The following is a 23,608-nucleotide window of genomic DNA, read 5'->3' on the forward strand; positions in this document are numbered from 1 at the left end:
AACAAAAAAAGCAAAAAAAAAAACACAAATTAAATGCGAAATGTGTATTGAAATTCCGAAAATACAATTAGCAACACACATAAATCAGCTGAAATGCAGCAGCAATGTGTTGGCAAATGCGTGTGACTGTTTAAGCGTCGGCATAAGCAAGTCAATGCGTGTGTTTGTGTGTGTGTAAAGTTGCTATTTGAGTCACCGGCAGGCAGATAGGACATCAAACAAAAATTCCAAAATTGCCAATTGCAAAATATCCAATGCCCAATAACCGACAGCCAACAGCTAACAGCCATGTCCCAGCCAATGCTTCAATAAAATGCGAAAAGTAAGTGCGTGTTCATGTTCATGTACGGGCGTGCGTAAGTGCGTTGTATGCGTTTGCCAACTAGTTGGTCATACACATGGGTGAAAATATTTCCGCCAGCAATGTAATGACATCAACCATTCATTGGTGGTTAGAGCTCTGTAGTGGCTGCGATGCAATTTCGTTGCTGTTTATGTGTCATTATAGCAGTTGCCTATATATAGGCGCTTATGCTCCGCTCAAATGCACGCATGTATGCAGGTGTATGAATTTGAGTATAAATGTGTGTATGTGGTTGTGTGTATTTACCTTTAATTTATCAGGAAGACAGGATACAGCTCGCTCCTCGTCGGAACATTTTTGGGTCAGCCACAGGTAATCGAACCATTTAATGACTTTCACCTGCAGATGATTGGGCACACGGCGCATGCGCATATACGTTTTCACGCCGTCCAGTTTGGCTGCATTCAAAGTTGGTTTCAATAGCAGCAAATGTAGTTGTTGTAGCAGCAGCGGCAATAATCGTATCAGCATTGTTGTAATATATTGATTTCGAATTGTTGTTGTTGTTGCATACGGACAAATTGCAAATTATTCAGCAGCGTATGAGTTAAATTTAGGCGTAGAGTTCATCAGCACAGTTAGCCAAACAGCAATCGACAACGCAATGCGTGCGTGCGGGTGCACATGTAAAGGAAAAGAGAACATTCAATTAGTAAATTTCATTAGGTGTAAACTTTAACAGGCTGTTATTATTTAACTTGTCATAGAATTTTAAATATTTGAAAAAAATTTAATTACGTACTTAATTGAATTCAGTTCTTTAAAGTAAAATATTTTTTTTATTTTTTACATAAGTCAAGAAAATTTTAGAACCAAACCACTGATCGGAAGTAAATACGATGAATACATACACTTTTTAAATAAACAAAAATAACTGTCAACTTCGGCTGCCCAAAAGCTCTAATATGTTCCTTTCACAGCTGCATTTTTATTTCAAAAAATGTTATAAAAGTAGCTTTATCTTGATTTTGATCGGTTAGTTTAGGCAGCTACATGCTATAGTGGACCAATCTGAACATTTTGATCGAATATTATAATACTGTCTTAAGCAGTAATATATGCAAATTTTGTGAAGTTATCTCGAGAAACTTCTGACGTTTTCTTTTGGGTGTTATAAACTTCGTGGCAAACCTAAAATACCCTGTTGAGGGTACAAAAAGAAAAACATAAACAAGAGAGTGTTAATATTAGGCTGTTAATTTGAACATCTCGTAATCGATTATTATTAGCCAAGGTTGGGTTATGTGACTTTGCGACTAGACAGAAAAGTTGTTTGAAAGCAAATTCTTTGAGTGTGGTCTCACAGGTCTCTCTACTAGGTTAGGTTAAGTTAAAAGGTCAATCCGTTGTGTTACCTATGTACTCCTAAGTACTGATTAATTTGAGGGATATTAAGTAGGTTAATCTCCGTGCGGTGTATTCGCTAACGCAAATTGACTTGCGGCCTTCGAGTACTACAGAAACACTCTCCTAATAAATGGGATTTTTTTTTGCGTATGACATCTAAAGTTATGTACCAGCTTTGTCACTTCATGAGGTCTTTTTCCTTTTTGTTTGTGTTAAAAGGGTTGTTAATGAGCAGTCTTCTGAAACTAGTGCGAGATAATGGTAAAAATTCTTCATCAATAATAATCATAAGATAATGGTAAAAATTCTTCTTCCAATTAGACCTTTTGGTTTTGTAAGTAAGAACTTATCAACTTATTAAAATATTACTGAATTTCTCTCGCTCAACAAGGTTTTAATTTGATTTCAATTTATTTATTTGTCTGCGAATCATTTGCTGCGTGACGGCGACAAAAGGCACAATGCTGATCGAAATAAAGCGATGTGTTCATTATCGATATCCAAACAAAAAAAAAATATATATCCGTGTAGAGTAGTACAATGATCGCTTTTTTTTATGTTGCTGTGGTGTATGTTTGCATATATGGATGTGTGGTATTCTCGTGTGTGGGTTCTATTGTTGTGCTGAATTGGAGTGTGTCAGTATGGTGCCTGTTGTCAATAGGTGCATTGATGTGGTGACTTTATGGGGGGGGCTTATCTCATTTAGCCACTATATTTTGTCTCAAAAAGTATACTCTCAGATCACAACTAAGAGTAATATGTCGAAAAGTGGCTGTTGAAAAAAAGTCTATTGACCATGGTTCATCTGGTTAATTACTAAAAGTGATAAAGATACGAAAAAGGAACTTTGAGAATAAACGTAAATTATGGAGTGTTACGCCTTTTTAAAAACTCTTTTTATAAACTTAAAAAATATCACTACCTTAAAAAACCAAAAAGTATAATCGAAAATACATAAATATTTGCTACCATCGAGCAATATTGTACTTATTTATATTTATTTATAAAATTTATATTGAAGAAATGCACGACTATACATATATCGATGCATTTATATGCATGTGTATTAATTGATGTAAATATTAAGGCGAACTTGGTGAAACAGCATCATTAACCTTTCAGTGTGCCTGAATAAATTTAAAGCAAAGACAGTGCACTCCAAGTGCCATATACTTAAGTAGAAATATATAAGATATTGTATAAGGACCAAAAAAACCTGCGTATTCGCTTTAACAAGCTTTTTACTTCCTCCGACACAACAACCAACACATTTACACTCAACCGTTAAACGTGTGTATTGACTCACATCTGTAGCCGCATCATTTCCCTCCCATCAGGCTCATCACCGGAAATGTTGTCACAATTAAAAATTGACATTATTTGACTGCCTATCTGCCGCGCCAAGGCACTTTGCACGCGAGGCTTTTTAATGCAATTTTTGCACGTAAGGCCCACTACATACGCAGCTACGTAGGCCGCTTGCGGTTACACTTTGTCTGGTGTAAATATGTTGGAAATAAAAAACCAAATAAATTTATCCATTTCAACGTTGAAAATGCGAAAGTTTCCATTTTAAATGCACATGGCAACGCCTCTTAATGCACTGGTGCTGCGCTGCCACGATGCTTGTGTTTATGTGTAAGGGTAAGTGCATTGTGCATGTAGTTGTGTAACACATTTAAGCAGTTTCAGTGCGTTGCATAATTTTCTGCAATATGAGGCGGCATTTCAGGGAATCTGATTAAGGAAGGCAATTATTGAACTCTGATTTTAAAATGATGTAAAAGTGCATTCGTGTTTGTAAAAGTTATATTAACGGATAATTCTCTAAAGAGACTTAACATGAACTCAATATAAACTTTCACATTACTTTTATATATACGTATGTTTCACCCAATTATTATAGAATTGATTGAGATTTATTTTTTAAAGATATTTACTCTGATAAAGGATGCAAATTTAACTTTAAACAAGAAAACGTGAATGATGCAATATTTAATGTAGTGTTGAACGAGTTTCGAGTATATGGTGATCACAACTGCAATATATGTAGATCATCCTGATTCAGATTTACCAGCATTGACTATTGAAATGTGCCCGTACGTAAAGTCCTATTTTGGGTTTACTATTCAAAACGAGGGCTTTCAAAATAAATAAATATAAATCTCAAACACATGCGTTATTTTGACAGTTATCTCCCGTGATCATATTTTACGTTTAAAAATCCATGATAGTTTTGTTGACATTGAAGTCCATGAATAAATTTTTATACAGGGCGCTACACTGCTTACAAATATTTTAAACATTATGCTTTCTCACACCAATTCAGTTTTTTAGTATTAGTTTAACTTGTAATTTTTTCTTACATGTTCAAACAGGTGGCAAACATTTTTAAAAATTTATCAGAATAAAATATTTTTTAAATTTGTTTGGTATGATGCCAATATGCTGCAAATATTTATTTGTTGAATCAATTTAATTAAAGCACAAATGTTAAACAGTTGGCAACACTATTTTATATTTTCATTGCAAAAATTGTTAGATTTATGCCATTCAACACTAAGTTGTTTATTTGATCTAATTAATTAATTTAAAATTTCAAAGAGGTGGCAACACTATTTTATATTTTCGTTGCAAAAATTGTTAGACTTATGCCATTCCACACTAAGTTGTTTATTCGATCTAATTAATTAATTTGAAATTTCAAAAAGGTGGCAATACTATGAACAATATTTTCCACTGTTAGCAACCTAAAACTGTCTGAGCTGGTACTAAAGCGATAATGTTTCCATATAATTTGTTTGCTTACAAATTTTCACCCAAGTGGCAGCAACATAAACTCGTTGTAGTCACTAATACCCACAACAAGTACATATATATTTACTACCAATTTTTAAGTAGCTTCTCTTCGAATTGTTCACGAATATTTCCGTCAAAGTGTTGGAGTTGGTTTATTTCCACTTGTGAATTTAAGAAAATCGATATAATTATTGGATACCCTACTGAAGAGCGGCTACGGGATCAAGGGAATAAAAAGTGTTTGCAAATAATATTCGGATTATTAAAGTACATTATTAATTATGTATTTAATAAAATTCCTCTTAAAAAAAATTTACAAAAACGTGTTTTTCTGACATGCATGTGAATACAACCCCTTAAGAGGGTCAAATGACCAACATTATATAACTTTCAAACTAGTTGGATTTATCAGAAATATTAAAGAGTTAATAAGTTTGCCTAAAAAACATGCATATGTATGTGTTCGTTTTTAAAAAAACATTTTTGTTTTTCTTTTCCTTATGCAGATATTACATATAATAGATTCTGATGTCATGCGCAGCGCTCATTAGTTGGAGCAGATTTCAAAACTTTGACCATAAAAACGTGAACTTTACAACTGCAGACGAGGCGACAATGTATGTATGTAAATGTGGAAAATAAAACAAAATATTTTAATTTGTTTAGACAACAAAAATTGACAGTGATTCTGAAAGTGAAATGTAATTAAAAACATTTAAAACTGCCCAAGAGGAATACTGAAAGAATAACTGAATTTTCTGTGGTGCTCCAAAGTTGACAGATAACGGTGAACAAAATTTGAACTATAAACACAAAGCAATTTCTTAGTCGTGTACAGTTCACATACAATCACTACCACAACCGCAACCACAAGTCGCCTCACCAATGTCACCATCAATGTCCCATCTCTCACCAGCCATAAAATTGCAATCTTATCATGTTGTCGCAATTTGGCCATAATCCGAAGATAGTGAACAAAAGCGAAACACGACAGTTTGAATAGAGTTGAACGAGGCGCAACATGTGTTCGCGGCAACTACAGAGCAATAACGGAAAATCACGGACTGCCGCAATGTGCAGCCAAATAGCCTACCAGTCAGCAATTGAGATATATTAAACTGCACTTCACTCGATGCCAATTTGTGGAAACACCCCGCGGTAGAAGAGGAGACGGCCTAAACAGCTGGCGCTGCCATTGCAACCACTTCAGTAGCTGTTTGCCACATGCCACAATTGCAATACAGTTCAATTGTTTACAGTTGGTGGTGTCCAAGGAGCGAGAAGGAGAGCCAAATGTTGCAGTAGTTGAACTGTTAAGTTTAAGTTGAATCGGGTCGGTCGACTTAAGTGGCGTGGCATTGTTGTGAACCTTGTGGTAAGGCGGCCATAAAGTAAGAAGTTGATGGCACAACTTTTAGTCGCCACTGCGACAGCCGCAACAACGATAAAGTTTGCGGTTGCATTGAAGTCATTGAATTTTCGGGCCAGGCAGCGCACCCGTAGATGGCACCATGACCTCTCGACCGCTGCGTGGCCGAGCAATTCAATGCGTCGCTTTTGTATTTAAGTAGTTGTACAAGTATTTACAATTGCTGCTGCGGCAGTTTGTCTTACGGATTTTATTGTATCTGTGTTCGTGTTGCTCATAGTTCAATTCACAGCTGGCTTGGTGTTGTTAAGGAAATTCCTTTGCAGTTTATTATGAGAATACTACTGCTTTCGCAGCGCAGAGACTTTGTATGCGCAAAATAAGCCAGTTCGTGGCATTAAATGTAGATATATGTACATATACAACATATCGTATATATTTATGGTTGTCTGAGGGAGATTTAAATTTTCTTGTTTTGCAGTTTCTCAGTTTTGTTAAGAAAAACTTGCGATTAGTTAAAGAATATCTTTTCAATAATATAGGAAAAATTTCAGTTCATTAGCATATGAAAACCCTGAAAAGTAGGCTAGAAAATAAAACAAAGTATAGCAGTATTTTGAATCGAGTAGGGTGTATTAATGTAACTTACAGTCGAGGTTATTTCGTACGACATATTAGTGGTTACGTTGGTAAATGTTATAAGGTACTTATATATAGGGTTTTTTCAGATATCAAAAAGAAATAAAACACATATTGTTTTACCTGCTGACCAAGAATTTATCTTTATTATAAAGAAAACCCTTTGCAATTATGTTTTAATAAAAAACTTGGACATGTGAGCCCCGCGAACGACTTCAAATAACCACACAAGAAAAAGGCCTGCGTTGTTAAATCACACGATCTTGGAGACCACGCCACAGACTCACAACGCGAGATTATGCACTCAACAAAAGGTTCCTTCAATAAATGATAATTTTGTTAGCTGAATGTAACCAAGAACATCCTTCAACTCATGCACGAAAAAGTCATTAAACATGTCTCTATACCGACCAATGTTTCCCTCTGCCATAGAGCACACCAATCATTGAACAAAAAGTGAGCTTCATCGCTGAACAAAATTTTCTTTTGTCTGTTTATTATAAAATTGTAAATCAAACTGAGTATAAATCAATTAACAGCTGTCAAAACAACCAAACGCGAAAAAGTATTGCCTCATTGAAAATCACAAATCTAAAAAAAGACACCCGTTATAATTTACTTTATTCTCCTGTGATCTTAAAAGCAATAATAATGTGTAATTATTTGCTCGTCATATCGATATCAACATTCGGCATCAATCGGTATCTATACGAAACTGCTGATGTGGGTCGCACGTAGAAAGCGGAAGAGGAAGGGTATAGCAAACACACGCAACAAAAGATTAAGAAAAAAACTCTCGAATTGTTTAAAAAAATTGTCTACAGAAAAATGTGAGAGGTGTACGGTTAGGAAAGTGTCTGCTATAGAACCGGAAGTTAAGAAACTATTCTATTCTATTTAACTCATAAGTGGTTACTCGAAATGGTAAAAAATCAAAATTGTAACTGTATTGAAGTAATTTTGATTCAGATCACTTTCTTGGGGTGTTAATTGTATAATTGAAAATGGTACATGTTTGAAAAATACATGAGTGGCAACAAAAAAGCGATTAAAACGTATGGGAAATCAAAATTAACTATGTAAAAGGGGGAGAGTACTTAAATAGCAAATTCTTTTTAATAAATACCAACTGATCAAATATTATCCGGACTGACTGATTAAAACTGCAATACAAAACTTTATTATCCGCTTTCAAATAGGCTCCTGAACTAATACAAGCATTTTTCCATGCACGTGTTCTAAGCCTCGGCTGGATTGGCTTTCAGTGCAAGTGCGAATTTTTGTTTTTCGTTTTCGGCTAATTTTTGGAGCGCCATTCACTAGATGACTGAACAGTTTTGACGTTTTATTCATATATCCAAGTCTCATCACCACTAATAATATATTTGATGAATGTAGAGTCTTCAGCTATGTTGCTAAACATCTTTTGTACGGCCTCTACTCGACGTCGTTTTTGCAAGCATTAACAAGCTTGGTATGCAAAACCTTAAATCAAACGAAATGTGTTGAGTCGGTTCATAAGATTTGTTGAGATCCTCTGCTATTTCTCTGACATCACTTTATTATTTTCAATAACTACACGACCTTCACTGCAATCGTTCACAGTCAAGTCGCTTTAAATGCGAATAAGTCAATCATAATATTTTGTATAATTAGCCAGTAAAGTCATAGGCCGATTTTTACCATTTCTAGATGAGAGGTGGTACATAGTTTAACATATCGTCTAATTTTCCTACCTATTTTAATAAAATTATATGTTTCATATCTCTTCTGCTGAGCCTACTCTTTTAAATTTCAAATGAGTCAACCAAACCAATGTTGAGTAAAAATCATTTAGAGCTTCAAATTTTCAATGAGTGTTCTGAACAGAAATTTCATTAATTTCTAATATGGTATATATAATTCTTTAGAATTTCGAAAAGTACCTTATAATAAAGGATAATTCTCAATATACGTATATCACCCCAATAATTATATTGTATATCTAGTGAACCGATAACCCATGAGCCACGTTTTACTTTACAGCAACACTTAAAATGTATTTGGTGCTTAATTTTTTGAAACAGCTTTAATTTTCCACGCCCTATTTACTCTCTGTTTATTATTTCTCTACTTTACAGCAAGCAAATTTGACACGCTCCCATATATTTTAAGCGAAGCTACAACTTTAACACAGCACCAACACTTGTCTGACAAAATTGCTGAGAATTGTTTGCGTTTGTCGAGAAATTTGAACGATTAAATGAAAAGCTTGCGCAATATACAAGCTAGCACCGGGTAATGGCTGTGGAGGGGTACGAATAAATAGCGGCTTTGCCACGTTGCAGCTTGGCGCTAAAGCAGCTGGTGAATAAATTGTACCTTTCAAAGTTATGTGTACACACACACACACACACGAGTGAAGCAAAAAAATTGTCACAGGACAACAACAATAGCAAACAGTGAGATGCGCAGATATAATAGACTTTTTCCAACTACGTTGATTGCTGGCAAACACAGAGAAATGGCGGCGCAATTGTTTTATTTTCCAACATTTTTTATTGTTGTGCATTTCATGCAAATGTCTGTTGTGTTTACACACACACATACGCAGCATATTCACACACGTGCATGAAAAAGTAGTTTGCACTCATGCTGGATTAGTTGGAGCTCGCACGATAACTACGGCAATCTTTCTATGTAGTTCTCATCGCTTACAAATCACAGCCACTAAACAATAATAACTCATACGCCCCGGTGTGTTAGCCCAAATGCACTCAATGCACAAATGCTGCAGCGGCAGGGCAAGCGAACGCCGTGTCAGTGGCTCGACGCTTTGTTTACAAATTCCAAGCGCCGTGTTGTCTTTGACTAGCGAATGCTTCTCACCCCTTTCACGTTGCTTTACGTGATACGGGTCGGCCCTTGTGCTCTTGCACTTTTTTGTTTGCTCAGTTTGGAATTTGGGTTTGGGCTCATCACCGGTTAACACCTTTTGCACCAAGGCTGGTGTTTTGGAATTGTTTCGTGCATTGCGCTTTTTGCTTTTAGTTTTTTTTTTTGCTTATATACGTATGTATGTTCGTGTGTGCATGCCTAGGCATACAGCTTCTGCCTCTGCTTGTTTTTCACTATATGTTTTAGATTTATTTTCTCTGCATCCATGGATCGTATGGGGCACAAAGCATTGCATAAATATTAATATAAAGTTGTGATATTTATATTTGTGCATTGCTGAGCATTTTTTAACTTTAGTCTCAATTTATTTTTTCTTTTAACCTATTTAACATTTGTTTTAGTTTTGTAGACTTACTGTTCGTCGTCCAGCCCTTACGGCCTTTGTTTATGAGGCTTTAAAGTTAGTTTAAGTAATGTTTGGGACATTCATGAGTTGGTGTTGTAGTTGCATTCGGAGGCATAACTGTCCTTTGTGCATAGGCTTTATGTGTGCCAGGGGGATTGTAACTCAACTATTTACATTACGTGGAATAAATCAGCATAAAATTCAAATAGTGTTTTTTTTTTTTGTTAATTTTTTTCTATTCACTGAAAAGAAAACAGTCTCCTTCTATGCTTACGTAAAATAAGGGAATTTATTATTTGCCTCCATTACTATACATTTTTTACTAAGGAGTATAGAATTGGTTTAATTTTATGAGTTCCTAGTTATACTGAAGCTTTTGAAAGATGAGAACGTTCTATAGAAGAGGAACTTTAAGTTTACTAGTGTTTTACTAGTGTTTTCTGTGATTCGGCATTAAAAGTAATTGAAATCGGTCCATATTTTCATTTATGTCATTAAGATTGTAGTAAGATATATCTATATGTATGTAAGATTTAACAAAAAAATTTGTTTCGAATGCAGCGGTAATTCTTTCCGCTAGATAACTTATACCCCATAAAACGATTTTCAAACTTCCGATGATTTTATAACGCAAATATCATACAAATAAAATTAATCGAATCTCTTAGTATAATGTGGTTAAATTACGAAAATCAATAAAACTTTAACCATACCGTTCCTCAACATTATTATGTTGCATACCAGTAGATCAAATTTGACATGGACTGGTGTCAGAGAAATAGCAGAGGATCTCAAGATCTATGAAATATAATTTTTCAGTCAGTCCGGGTCAACTTTGAACAAGTGGTGCATTAATATGTATGTGAAATATTTTCGATAAAAATTTTATGCGAATATATAACTAAATATGAAGCGAGTTGGTAGTTTAGCAGATGAAATCGGTGCGATCTTCTCTCTACCTAGAAAATGATTTTGAAACTGTCAGTAATTTTATAATGCTCGATATATGCAAGTGAGTATCCAGTTATGAAAATAAAATGAAGCGAGGTTTTTGCTCTTCAAAATGTGATTTTGTAGCAAAATTAATAACACATGATCTATTCTTTCCGCCACCATTCTTAAGCTGAATATTTTGGTTCTATCTGCTTGATTTAAAAAAAAAAAAAAACACGAAAAACTCAAACGGTACGCAAACTATAACTGTTATATTATTGAAATCAAGTAGATATTTCAACTATATTATAAGTTTGATCGGTTACCAAAAATGATAACTTCTGTCTCTGTTATGCTATGATTTATGTTACAAAATTATGCTCCGAAAGATATACATCTTAGAAGGGGCACTGCGAAAAATTAAAGCTCTTTTCAAATTCGAATTCGATCAACATTTTTCAACCTTTTCACGCTTTCATAAATTTGTACATATGTAAGAAATTCTATTCTCTGCCTACTACTGGTAATAAACTCAACAACATTGTTTTCTTTTGCAGTAAAATGCAACATTGTTGCACACAAACAACTTTTATTGCAAAGAGGCCAGCAAAAGTCAGGCTAAAGAGAAATAGCGTCAGCATCTGGTTTTACTTGCATTTCTATTGCAATTTATGCGCTTTTGATGTACGCACTTCTCCAGTGAATGCACAAAGGTGAGCACGGCATAAATGCATAAGTTGCCGCAACTCGCAACTTACGCACACACAATCACACACAGGCATGTCACGTGCCCTACCAGGCCGTCAAAGTCAGCCAGTTCGATGAAAGGGAAAAGTACAAGTGCTGCGACGTAAAAGAAATCGTTTCCATTTTCCCTAACCAAGTTGACAAGGTGCACGCTATCGATGTTGGCGGTGCACTTTTGTATCCGTTACAAGTTGCAAAAGTTCAACGAGTTTCGTTATAGTCATTGTTAACCCTGAACAACAGTAAACTTAACGCATGCAACACGCACACACACCGGGGCACTCAACAATATCACGTTACAATTAAATTTCTTACGCGAATTTGAGTCTTTTATTTCATTTTCTTTGCAATCCACTCCACTGCCTTTTCGCCTTTCGAACACCTCGAAAGTGGTGTTCACAGCATTTATGTACGTAAGTATGTATGTATATGTGCGTGACCGTATTGGATTATGCGCTGCTAAAACCCAATTGCACTTTGACTAGTTTAACACTTGCAACACCCAATGTTGCTACACGCTATCCTTCTCTTCTTGCAGTTATTGTTGGTGCCTATAACCTTCGATGCGTTCGTTACCAATGCGATTATCCGTTTTCATTGCTCAGCATGTAGAAGCGTTTCATTTATTATGCTTCTACTTGTTCTTCCGTTGCTTAGTAGAGCATTATTTGTTATAGTTGTGTGTTGTTGTTGTTGCTGTTGATATCATGACTGCTGTTGTTATTCGCTGAAAATGCGCCACCAATTGTATATGCGTATGTACAAGCATATGAGTGTGTGTGTGTGTGTGTGCTTGCAGTGAAAATTCTAAAAATAGCATCAACAATAATTTCTGAGCTATTTTCAGCGTTGCCTTCATCCTGACGACGACCTCACGTTGTCTCTGCGCTGTTACTCTCTCGCCGCACTGCCTGCGTCTCTCTCGTTGAGTACTGATTTTTGCAATGCCATTGCAATGGCATCATCCGACCTCACAGCCTCTGTGCTATACTTTCGCTCTCTCTCTCTCTTCATCTCTCTATGCACTTTTACCATTCTCCGTTTATTTTCTCTGACTTTTTCCACTTTAAAGTTAAAGCATCAGCCAAACAGCAAACCTTCCTAATCCACACAAGAAGTACGAGCACTTTTGTCTGCTGCCGCCTTAATGCTCTCGTCCCCAATGTCCTTGTGCTCCGTTATTGCTATTCATTCAACTTGTGGTGCAGCAAGCGTATCGGGGTAACCGAATAGTGCCATGTAGGAAATGATTATTTTTTACATTTTTGATTTTTTTTTCTCATTACTGTACATGATATTTCATCGCATTTTATCTTATGACACTTCATTCCATTATATCATATGATCTTCCAACATTTCGTATCATATGTAATTGTATTCAATTACTTGGCAGGATATTTCATCAAGTCATACCCTATCGTGTTTCATAACATCGCTCCATCACATATCTTTTAGTCGCATCACGACATTCGGCACACCATCTAATTAGAGTAATACTGCATTTCAAAACATCATAGCATATGACATTTTGCCATCATCTGATCCTCAATCACATCACACAATTAATCTCGTTTTATCACAGCACATCATAAAATATTATACCATTTTATGATTTTAATTCACATCACATATTTAATCTCTTTTCATCATATCTTAAATCACATCAATACTCATCATGTGATTATTAATTTCATCAATCTCTCATAACGCTTTACGGCTTTTAATCTCATTTCATCACATATAATTATGCAATATAATTTCTCATTTCAGCCCGTCATATCACATTTCAGCTTATGGCATTTAATCTCTTTTACTTACATAGCATTATATCATATTACATCAAATCACATAATACGACATTTCCGCACTCGTTCCCATGACAGTCGGGTCTACATAACCGGAAAGGACCCGGATCTTTATCCGGTCAAGGACTGTCAATTCGGCCGCTACAACAACATCAACAACATTTCCGCACATAACATCATTTCATCACACCAACTCAACGTCCATAAATATTACATGATCATTTTATTACGCCATTTATAATTTTGCTTCTGCTTGAAGTATCACTTGAATTCATCACATATCTGATCAAACTAAGTTAACTGCAGATAAAGCTTATTTTCAGACCTGGATGTCGAAATCACAACCAACCAAATTATACTGCCACAAATTTAATCACATCTCATCATGTAATATATTTTCTGCTTAAAATCATTTTTACTTTTAAAATAATTGCTTTATTATCACTTATTTTACGCCATCATTCTTGTAATATCTATAATTTACTTTTTTCATCCAGAAAACTTTTAAAATTGAATTTTGAAAATATAAACAGCAATTGGAAAATATTAAATTTTCCACAATTTTCGAATTTAATTTTTTGCAAATTTTTCCTAGACATGCCGCATGTTGCCAATCGATATTTCCGTCGCAACGACGCCGCCAACAGTCGCCGCAATTTCTATTTTTAGAATATGGGTTGCGCGCAAATACATCCATAAATACACACATCTATTTATATATTCGTACATATATGTGCATCTTTTATGGCTTCCAACAGTGTGTGTAATAGAGTTTGCATGCTTGCGTAAGTATGTATGTATGGGTGATTCTACAAAATTTCTATTTTTACTACCCATTACGATTTTCTACTACTATTTCCGTACGAGCGTCTGTTTGCAGCAATAATAAAAACACCAAAATGAAAATATGTAAAAAACACACACACAAATAATATAAAATCTAACTATGCGCTGTACTAAGTTTGTGTTTTTCTTTTTCATTTTGCACTTCATGACGCTAATATCCTTGAAAAGTGCATTTCCCAAGGATATCGCTGTCGGTGGATGGCACAAACAAGTACATATACACACACACTAACGCCATTCATGGCGTGCATATAAAGATGCACATATGTGTGTGCGTGTGAGCTATAAATGCTTGTGTTTGTATGCCATTACCTTGACGCGCGGCACATATCCCAGCAATGGCAATGCAAAGTTACTCATACGCAGCGTGCACCGCAAGTAATGCCAGTGCATATCTATAGTTCTGTACATGTGTACATATACTTATATGCAGGTGTGTATGTGTGACTACCTTTGCATTTGCAGTAAAAAGTATGCATTGTATGTGAATAAGTGGTTGTTGGCAACTTCTTGTTGCAACATTGAAACACATTATTGACGGCTGCCTGGCAGGTAGGCAGCCTCAGCAGTCAACTAGGCAAGCAAGTTGGCAGGCCGACAAGCGGGCATGCTGCCAACCCTAGTAGCTGATTCAATTTAGGTGTTATTTCCTGACGCTGACGCTTTGTTTTCATTCCATTTCACTTTGCCGCTCTGTTTTTGCTGCCTCTAATGTATTTTTATTTGCAACTTTCTGCCTTCTTCTTCTTCTCGTATGCATACATAACTTTTCTGTGTTGCGCGCTTATTTGTGTGCTTTTTGATGTTGTTTACGCTAGCTGGCCCTCGGAAAATATCAGCAGCAGCAGCACGAAGCATTTGCGGGGAAGCACTTGTTTCAGTTGATAGAGTTTGAACATTGCATTTGTTGTTTGGCATTTAAGCGCATATTTCGGATAGTAGGCGATAAACGACTTGGCAGCGATATTAAACAGCTTACATAATATGCAATGAATGGAAGTTTGTGAAGTTTGATGCGCTGTTAAGCACTGACAATTTTAAACATTTCGAACTCAAGCATTGTTGTTTTTGATACAAAAAAACACCGAAAGCTATTTTCATAGAAATTGTACCGTTGCTTTGGATAAGGTTTTATCAGCAAAATTTCAGATTGATATCTCAATAACTGAGGGACTAGTTCGTATAAAAGGTTTTTTTTCAAACCCCATCAAAAGTGAAAGGTATTATAGCTACGGTACAGCTTCAGTTAACGTTTTTCTTGTTTTTCGTTTAAATTTATAAACTTACTTAAAAGAATGCAATAGTGAGTAGTTTAAAGTATCTCCCAATCTCTCTATGGACTTAATGTTGTAATTCAACATTTTTTTTAGTATTGCCCTAATATCGATCGTACGAAAGCACTGAAGATATGGTATATCACTTTATCCTCGAGTATAGGGAGACATATGTGAGGTATCAGCTAGACTGTAGCAGGTGTAGTTGGGGTACCTACTTTCTAAGCACTTCGTTTTCGTAAGAGCGATCTAGCTGAAGAGAAGAATAACTATTACCATGCGGACGTGGCCATTCGTTTCTAGATATTATGATAAGTATGATTTGCGAACGTCGCTAGAGATAAAATTTTCGAGATTGCTTGCTGAGATCCTTATTTTAATTTTTTATATATCTAAGTTTATTCCAGTTTTATCTTTTACAGTAGTTAAGAGAGAAAGTATTATAACGAATAGAAGCTAAGCAATAATTTGTAATCATCTCTGTATTTTCCATCACCATATATATTTACATTTTAAAAACAAGTTCAAAAATTAATCATATTTATTATAAGTTATAGGTATAAGCGCACCGAATACAGTGAAATTCAAGGTCAAATGGCAACAAAATTAAAACACAGAACTTCAAATCCTCCAGAACTTTCTCAGTATTGAGTACTCAGTATCCAGGCTAAAAAATCAAAAAGAGTATTCTGCATAAAATTGTTTTACTACCTGTCTTCGCCATTTAATATTTCTCATCCGAGCGTAGTCACCGTCGTGCTTTTCTACCTGCGCAGAATCCTTAAAGTTTGAGCAAATTTTGATATTGTAATCAAAACTTATTTCAACTTTAATAGAAACGGAACAACTCTTCCCAGTTTCGAAACGAAAATTAGTAAATTCATAGTCATGGACTTAGGCAACTCATCGCCAACTATGTATGAAATTTACAAGGATTTCAACATTTTGCGGTCCATAGAAGATCCTGTACAAATGAGAGAAATGGGTTATGATTTCTTAGTAAAACTCAATTCCTGTCAAGTGAAGCATCCTATCCTAGCCGATATAAAGTTGTGTGTAAACAGATTGATAGAAATGACATTTTTGGACGAGGGAGCTCGCGAAACGTTTTTATTTATAATAATTAGGGAATTCGTTCGAAGTCGGCGTTGCAAAGGCTGTGGATCCTATATGCATGGGTAAACATATAATATTAAATTTTAAAAGCACAAATTGTTAATTTCAGCAATTCAATGTGATAATTATAAAAGTTAAAAGAGTATATTTCACGGATTATTCAAAAACAGAGAAAAATGCAAATAAAATATGTTTAACGAAAATAATTATGTAATGGCTTAAATTACTTTATACATTCATCGTTTGTTGTAAGCCTATTTTTTATTTAGAAATGAGTAATAATGGTGGCCATCACATTTTGTCAGTGAAACAGTCTTTGCTGAATTTAAACGGTTTAGATTTGAAACAAATTTTTCTGTCGACTTTAACTTCATCTCTCTTCTAATGAGAGAGATAGTTTGACGTGAAACTCTGAGCCAGGTCTTTGGTCTGATATCGAAAATAAAAACTTGAACGATGTTTAATTTAAATTTCAATTGAGATATAGAAATGAGGTTAGAAACTATGTCCGAAATCCGAAAACGTATTTGTTGTTCCCGTTTTCTTGTCTAAAAAAAAAAATGCAACATTTTCGGCTCGTCTCAAAACGTAAGGGGGAGAGTTTCCCAGGCGATGATATTTTTCGCTTTTAATAGATATTTTCTTTAAATCAAGTTTTTTTACTATTTTTAATGAATGGATCGGAGTTTTGCTAAGTACAATATAAAATATTGCAAATGATTTGGTTGATTTTTTTGTTCTTTTGTCATCCAAAAAATGGTACATTTATATAATGTTTGCCGTATAATGAGGCAATGAGGCCAGTCGATTTACTTCCCATTTCATTAATAATAGAAAAACAAGTGAGGAACGTCTATAGGGCTAGAATTTGCCTTAATCTAAAGAGGGGGAGCTTGATTTTTAAATGTTGACAAAAATTCAACATCAGTTATTCAATGAACAGTTATGAAGTTTGGGCTGACCCGTCTTAGAGTCCACACCTTGCTCCTTCTGACTATTATTTGTTCAGGTCCGGGCAGAATTCCCTCACTGGAATACGGTTCATATCAAAACAGAGTTTCAAAAATTCGATTGATTCATTCTTGGGCGGCAAACAGGCAGTTCTATTAGGATGGAATCCAAAAATTGTCAAGAAGGTGGGAAATGTTAGAGCTTTAAATAATGTTTTTTTTTTTTTAATAAACGTTGAAATATTGAAAAAAGTAAGAAAATAATTACAGACATGGAAAACATGAAAGAATCTGGGGGAATTTAGAATTCTGAGTATATAAATATAATTCATGGATTCAAGTCGGTGAACAATTGCAGAGATACGAGATTTAACCTAAAAGTGGGCAGTGCTATCAATTTAAAGTTTTTACTCCGATGCACACTTAACTCTTTCTCATCATTTTAACTGTAAAAAAACAGAATTCAGATAAAATTTGGCTGATTTTTGAACTAAGTATCGAAGTCATCATAAGATAGGTTTTAAGATTTTGCCTTATCTGAAAAACACCTTACAAATAAAAAAAAAACCCAAATTTTTGCGCTATTCATTATTTATATTTGTATGATAAATCCAAAATCATTATTTTTAAAAGCAGTTGGCAAATATTTTTTATAACCCAGTAAGCGGTCATCTCGTATCTTTTGCTTTATTATCGATCTATGACAATTCCATCTTCCTCTCCCTCAGCATCGCTGTGCTCTTCGAATGGAAATAGTTGCAAAAGTCTGGTTACTGCAATTTTCATATCCTCCAAGACTAACTTTATCTGCGGATGTTCATTTCTGGAGTACCTCAACTCTTTTAAAAACCTATAACATTTTCCACCCATTTCCACAGGATCTGCAATTTCATGTAACTTCTCAAACTCTTCGAGAAGTTTTTGTATTTCAGACTCCGTTTTTAAACGAGCCATTATCATAGCTTCGTCTTCTACAGGTATTGAGTATATTTCGCTTCTGCCGGAGATTGAATACGCTTTAAGTAAGATACGAAAATTGCTGGCATTTTATGTTCGTGCCGCAGGTAGTCTGCTCGAAGTGAAGAATAGCCATTACGTTGCATAGAATGCCACTTATTTTTAAGTAATATGATGACTGATTTTCTGAGGTCAGCAGAACTGAGTTTTTTGAGATTTTGCCTACTTTGAATTTATTTTAATCTGTTTTTGTGCATTTACTTGTATTTCAGCTTTTCAAGCATTTGGGGAAAAAGTATTATTGTGAATAAAAATAAAACAATAATTTGTGTTGTTCCATATCTGGTATATAGTCCGAGTGTATTTTATTTACGATATCTTCATATTGAATACAAATGCAACGATAAGTCATATCGAACGAACACATCTCCATTAATTTCAAGGATAAGCTATATAAGCGCAGCGAATACTGTGAAAGTCAAGAATAAATTGCAACAAAGTAAAGCAAAGTATTTAAAAGACTATTCTCAGAATTGTTTATTAAAATTAGAGACTAAAAATGTAAACGTATTTAACAGAATATTATCTATCTACCTACCTTCTGTATATATTACTAATCACCCAAGCGTAGTAAAGGTCGTGCTTTTCTACCTGCGCAGAATCCTTAGTATACGAGCAGATGTTGCTGTAGTAGTAAAACCTTATTTCAGCATGAACAAAAACAGATTAATCCCCTCTAGTTTTGAGAATTACACATGAACTTAAAAAACGCGTTGCCAAATATGTATGCAATTTTTAAAATATCCTCGACACATGAGTGAAATGGGCTATAAAATTGTGTGTAAGCCGACTGATAGCAATGACATTTTTGGTCAAGGGAGCTTATGTAGCGTTTTTATATTTAATAATTAAGAACTTTGTGCAGGGTTGGCGTTGATGTTAATAGCAGTTTAAGAAGAAGGGAGAATTTATAACTCCAGAAAGGCTGAACCGGTGATTGAAAATTGGTGGGGAAGTAGTTACGAGTCAAAGAACATGCAAGTACGATACTTTTTCTCTTTTCAAATTCAAAACTATTCAAAAAAGGAAAAATTATATTTCAAATCTTATCTCATGTGCTCAAAATTCATTTAATAGTCATTTTAATATTTCATTACTTAAAAAAAATAAAATAACAACATATAACTACTGCAAGTAATTTTTGTGGTTTTTTTCTTGGACGCACCATGTGGAGTCATGTGGAGTTTCGATCAGTCATTATTCCTTTTTCTTAAGTCAATGATACTAACGAAACAACAATAACAATAAATAATCGTTGTTATGGTGAAGTATTGATTTGATTGACCATAAATATGCACATGCAACTGCAAATTGAATAATCAGCATAAAATATATTCCGAACAATTGCTAGAAATTGAAAATCATATAATAGAACTGCAGCCAAACACGCAATGCATTAAGTTGACAGACAATTTCTGCAGTGCTGTTCATGACAAAAATATATTAATTTCCTGTAAATAAAAATTAATTACTTGAATCATAACAGGCTCAGTAATCGAGCTATAATAGCGTCCACAAATGCAGATGTTGAGGAAATTAATTTCTAGATACAACAGTGGTTTCCAGCTGATCTGATGTATTATAAATCAATCGCTACTATTCTTGATGGAAATGAAAATTAAAAAAAAAAACGTTAAATTAAATAACTAAACTGAAATTAATAACTAAAACTGTGGACCACTCTGTATATTTATGAATTCAGGCTATGCGAGTGATAAACGCTACATTTGTTTACTAACAACGGCTAACTTATTTACTCGGTTGTCGGTTCACCAACTGACACTGACACGTGCTCGGTAAATACACACAAAACTAGAGAAACAACAACAGCAACAGCCGGCAACGCAGCGCGTTTGGCTACTGGGCAAGTTGCGGACCAGCAGTGAGCGTGGCATGCAACTATTGTTCTAAGCCTGGACTAACGCTTGTTTTGGTGGCGTTGACAACTTGCTGACAAAGGACGAGTAACGGCAAAAGCGGAGCATAAGGCATGTTTGTTTATGTATGTGTGTGTGTGTGCATGATTCAGCACAATTCCAGTTTTGCATGCGTGTGTGTGTGTGTATGTGTGCGTGATAAGTTCACGCTGTTGGCAATGGCTCGTTCTTTTTCAGCTCACTTTGTGACAAGTGTTAATTGTTTGCTGAACGAAAATTGCGTAAACGTGACCAGGAACATGCCGTAAACAATGCGGTCGGCGCAAGTAAACATACGAGAAGTAAATACAGTTACCATGTTTGCATATTTTTTGTTAGTTTATAGAAAAAACCTACACTGTTGATAGCTAAAAACTTTAAACTATTTTTAATTGAGGTGTTTCTGTTTGTGAATTTGTATATTTAATTTGGTTGGCAATGTTTCTATTAATTTTCAGCAGAGTTTCGTGTACTTGGCGCTTTTTAAAACACCATGTGGGAACTGGCGAAGATTTTTGGCTATTTCCATTAAATTCGATAACCGATATGGAGAATGGAAAATATATGGGCCACAAATGTGTCTCTTTAATTATTATGTAAAAAAGTTAATGAAAGCTTACGGTGTTATATCCACTTGAGAATTTCGAAAACTCGATTTTTTGACATGGGAATGATTTGAGAATATTCTCTGAAAATTAGAATTTGATCCGGCAAATAGTCAGAGTTCAGAGATATGACCGCATGCGTTAGAATTTGTTAAATTATGTAATTTAATCGGGCTATAAAACTTTAAACGCGTTTTTCTTGAAACTCTAATAATATCAATTTTAAAGTCACCCTCAAGTGTACATATTTTTCTAAAAACTACTTTTTTGGAACGCCGCCATTTAGTTAAAAATCTAAATTTTAACTACTTTTTTCAAACATTACTTGTACATGTATTCATCTATAATAATAAGCAATTTATTATATTTGGTTTTCAGATAGTTTTAAGCAGAAAATTCGCGAGACAACTTTTTCGGATCAACTCCTCATGAGCGGTTACGAGATCAAACGAGTCCAAAATTATTAAAAATTAATCGCCCATAATTATAGTACATTAAACTCTTTAAATATGTATATTTTTAAAATTATTTATTAAATAAAATCACAAAAAAACTCGAAGATAATAAACAAAAACGCATTTATCAATAATAAAGTGACTAATTATATAACAGTACAAAAAAAAAAATCAAGCAACAATTCGTTATGATATCATCTTGATATTTTTGTTGTAAAGTAAACCTGCAATGCTTTTCGGTAAAGCTGAGACATTTTCCCTACAAGTGCAGGCAAATATTTGAACACACCACACTGACACACACAGGCACACAAGCATCAAGCATTCAGAATCACGTTGACGCCATGCATTGTTCGATGTGAACTTTTAACCCACAAAACACCAAAGTGCATGCACTTGCACAAAAATGGATAAAATGTTACAATAAACTCAGCAGTAGCTATTGCCATACAAAACAAAAGCAAAAACAAACACCAAACATCGGCAATAATAGCAACTTGCTGAGTGAAAAAAGTGACAAAAAAGTTAAAAAGCGGGGAAACGCCACAAAAATAAATATTAATAAAACAAAAACCGGCAACAACAACAACGCGAATATCGTCTGCTGCGCTTAATGCTGCGGAAATTATCATTTCGTTCCATCTCATGCGGCATGTGGCACGTCAGCCATCAGACGTCACATACCGCTACTACAGCAGCTGAACCGAGCACTTCGGCATTGTTGTTTGTACTTTTATGCTACGCTGTCACTGTATTGCCACAGTTACTTTACGTTGGCACACATGCCGCGCGCTTTCCATTTCGCCGATTTTGTCGCTTTTCTGCTTTTCGTTTTATCTTTACGCATTGTTTGTTGTGTCAATGTTGCGGAATTTTAAATTTTACACGCACACACTTGCATGCCTGTGTGTACGTACAACAATACCAACACCATTCCCCCACCGCCGAGTCGCATGGCAATTGCAAAATCAGCAACCTGACAGCCCCATATCCCCATGTCCAGCGGGAGCTTATCTGCTCTCCAAGAGAAAAGCGTAATAAATGGTGAGCGCTGAAATGAAGGAAAAGCGGAATGGCAACCAAAAAACGGTAAACAAGTTTTTCACATTTCGTATGTTGTACTATTAATATACCGTTAAACCGCAACGAAAACGTGTTGTTGCAAGTACCTAGACAGCGTCGCAATAATGTGTAGCACGTTGAAGCGGCAAAAACGATCAGGAAAGGTTGAGAAAATTTAATGTGCTCTGACCACATTATTTGCTCCATTTTCATCGTTACTTTTTGCATGTATATACATACATACATACGTTTGGTTGGCGGTAATAGTGAGATTCATATTAGGTCGGATTATAGCATACAAATATAATATATGTATATTAACATTGCTTATTAGAGCTTTATAATCTCATTAGAATTATCAGTGTTACTGTTATATTAATGTTATTTTTCATTTCATAATTATTTTAACTTAAACTTATACTTATACTTATACTTATACTTATACTTATACTTATACTTATACTTATACTTATAATACTCATATTTCAATTAAGTTCAGTATATTAAATCTTATTCATATTTACATTCAAAATCAGAATCATATACATCAAATTCATACCCATTCCCATTCATTCTATTTTGCATCCGTCACCATATTTGTACTTAAATTCGTATCTACAATCATATTTATATTCTTCTTCATATTGGAAATATATTGATATTCATAGCTATACTCATACTTATATCCATATTCTTACTCATACTAATACTTACTTTCACACTCATACTTAAATTTCTACTCAATTCAGTATTCAAAACCATATTCATATTCAAAATCGCATTCATAACCTTATTCATACTCATACTCGTATCCACAATCATATACTCATGATAATACTTATACACTCATACTATATTTAAATTCTTAGTTATATTCGTATTTATACTCATACTTATATACATATCAATATGCTTTAATTTTCGTTTTCAACATCACTCATAGTCGTATTGACTCATACTCACATGCATACTCACTTCCAAGAGCAAACGTCGTAGACCAGATAAAAAATATATATGTATAAATGATCATCGCCATGACGAGCTCAGACGATTGAGTCATGTCTGTCCGCCTGTCTGT

The 23,608-nt window shown here is 34.7% G+C and overlaps 1 protein-coding gene across 4 annotated transcripts in view; it reads right to left on the reverse strand.

The window, feature by feature from the left end:
• The window catches only part of LOC106614734 (cyclic nucleotide-gated channel alpha-3), a 263,421-nt gene that overhangs the window by 19,395 nt on the left and 220,418 nt on the right, over window positions 1-23,608 (reverse strand). For all 4 annotated transcript variants that reach the window (XM_070108176.1, XM_070108175.1, XM_070108174.1 and 1 more), the window contains exon 5: window positions 611-762. In XM_070108176.1, coding sequence (XP_069964277.1) covers window positions 611-762 — 152 coding nt within the window. The remainder of the gene's footprint in view (window positions 1-610; window positions 763-23,608) is intronic.

The sequence above is a fragment of the Bactrocera oleae genome, chromosome 4 (assembly GCF_042242935.1).
Source record: "Bactrocera oleae isolate idBacOlea1 chromosome 4, idBacOlea1, whole genome shotgun sequence".
Taxonomy (NCBI): domain Eukaryota; kingdom Metazoa; phylum Arthropoda; class Insecta; order Diptera; family Tephritidae; genus Bactrocera; species Bactrocera oleae.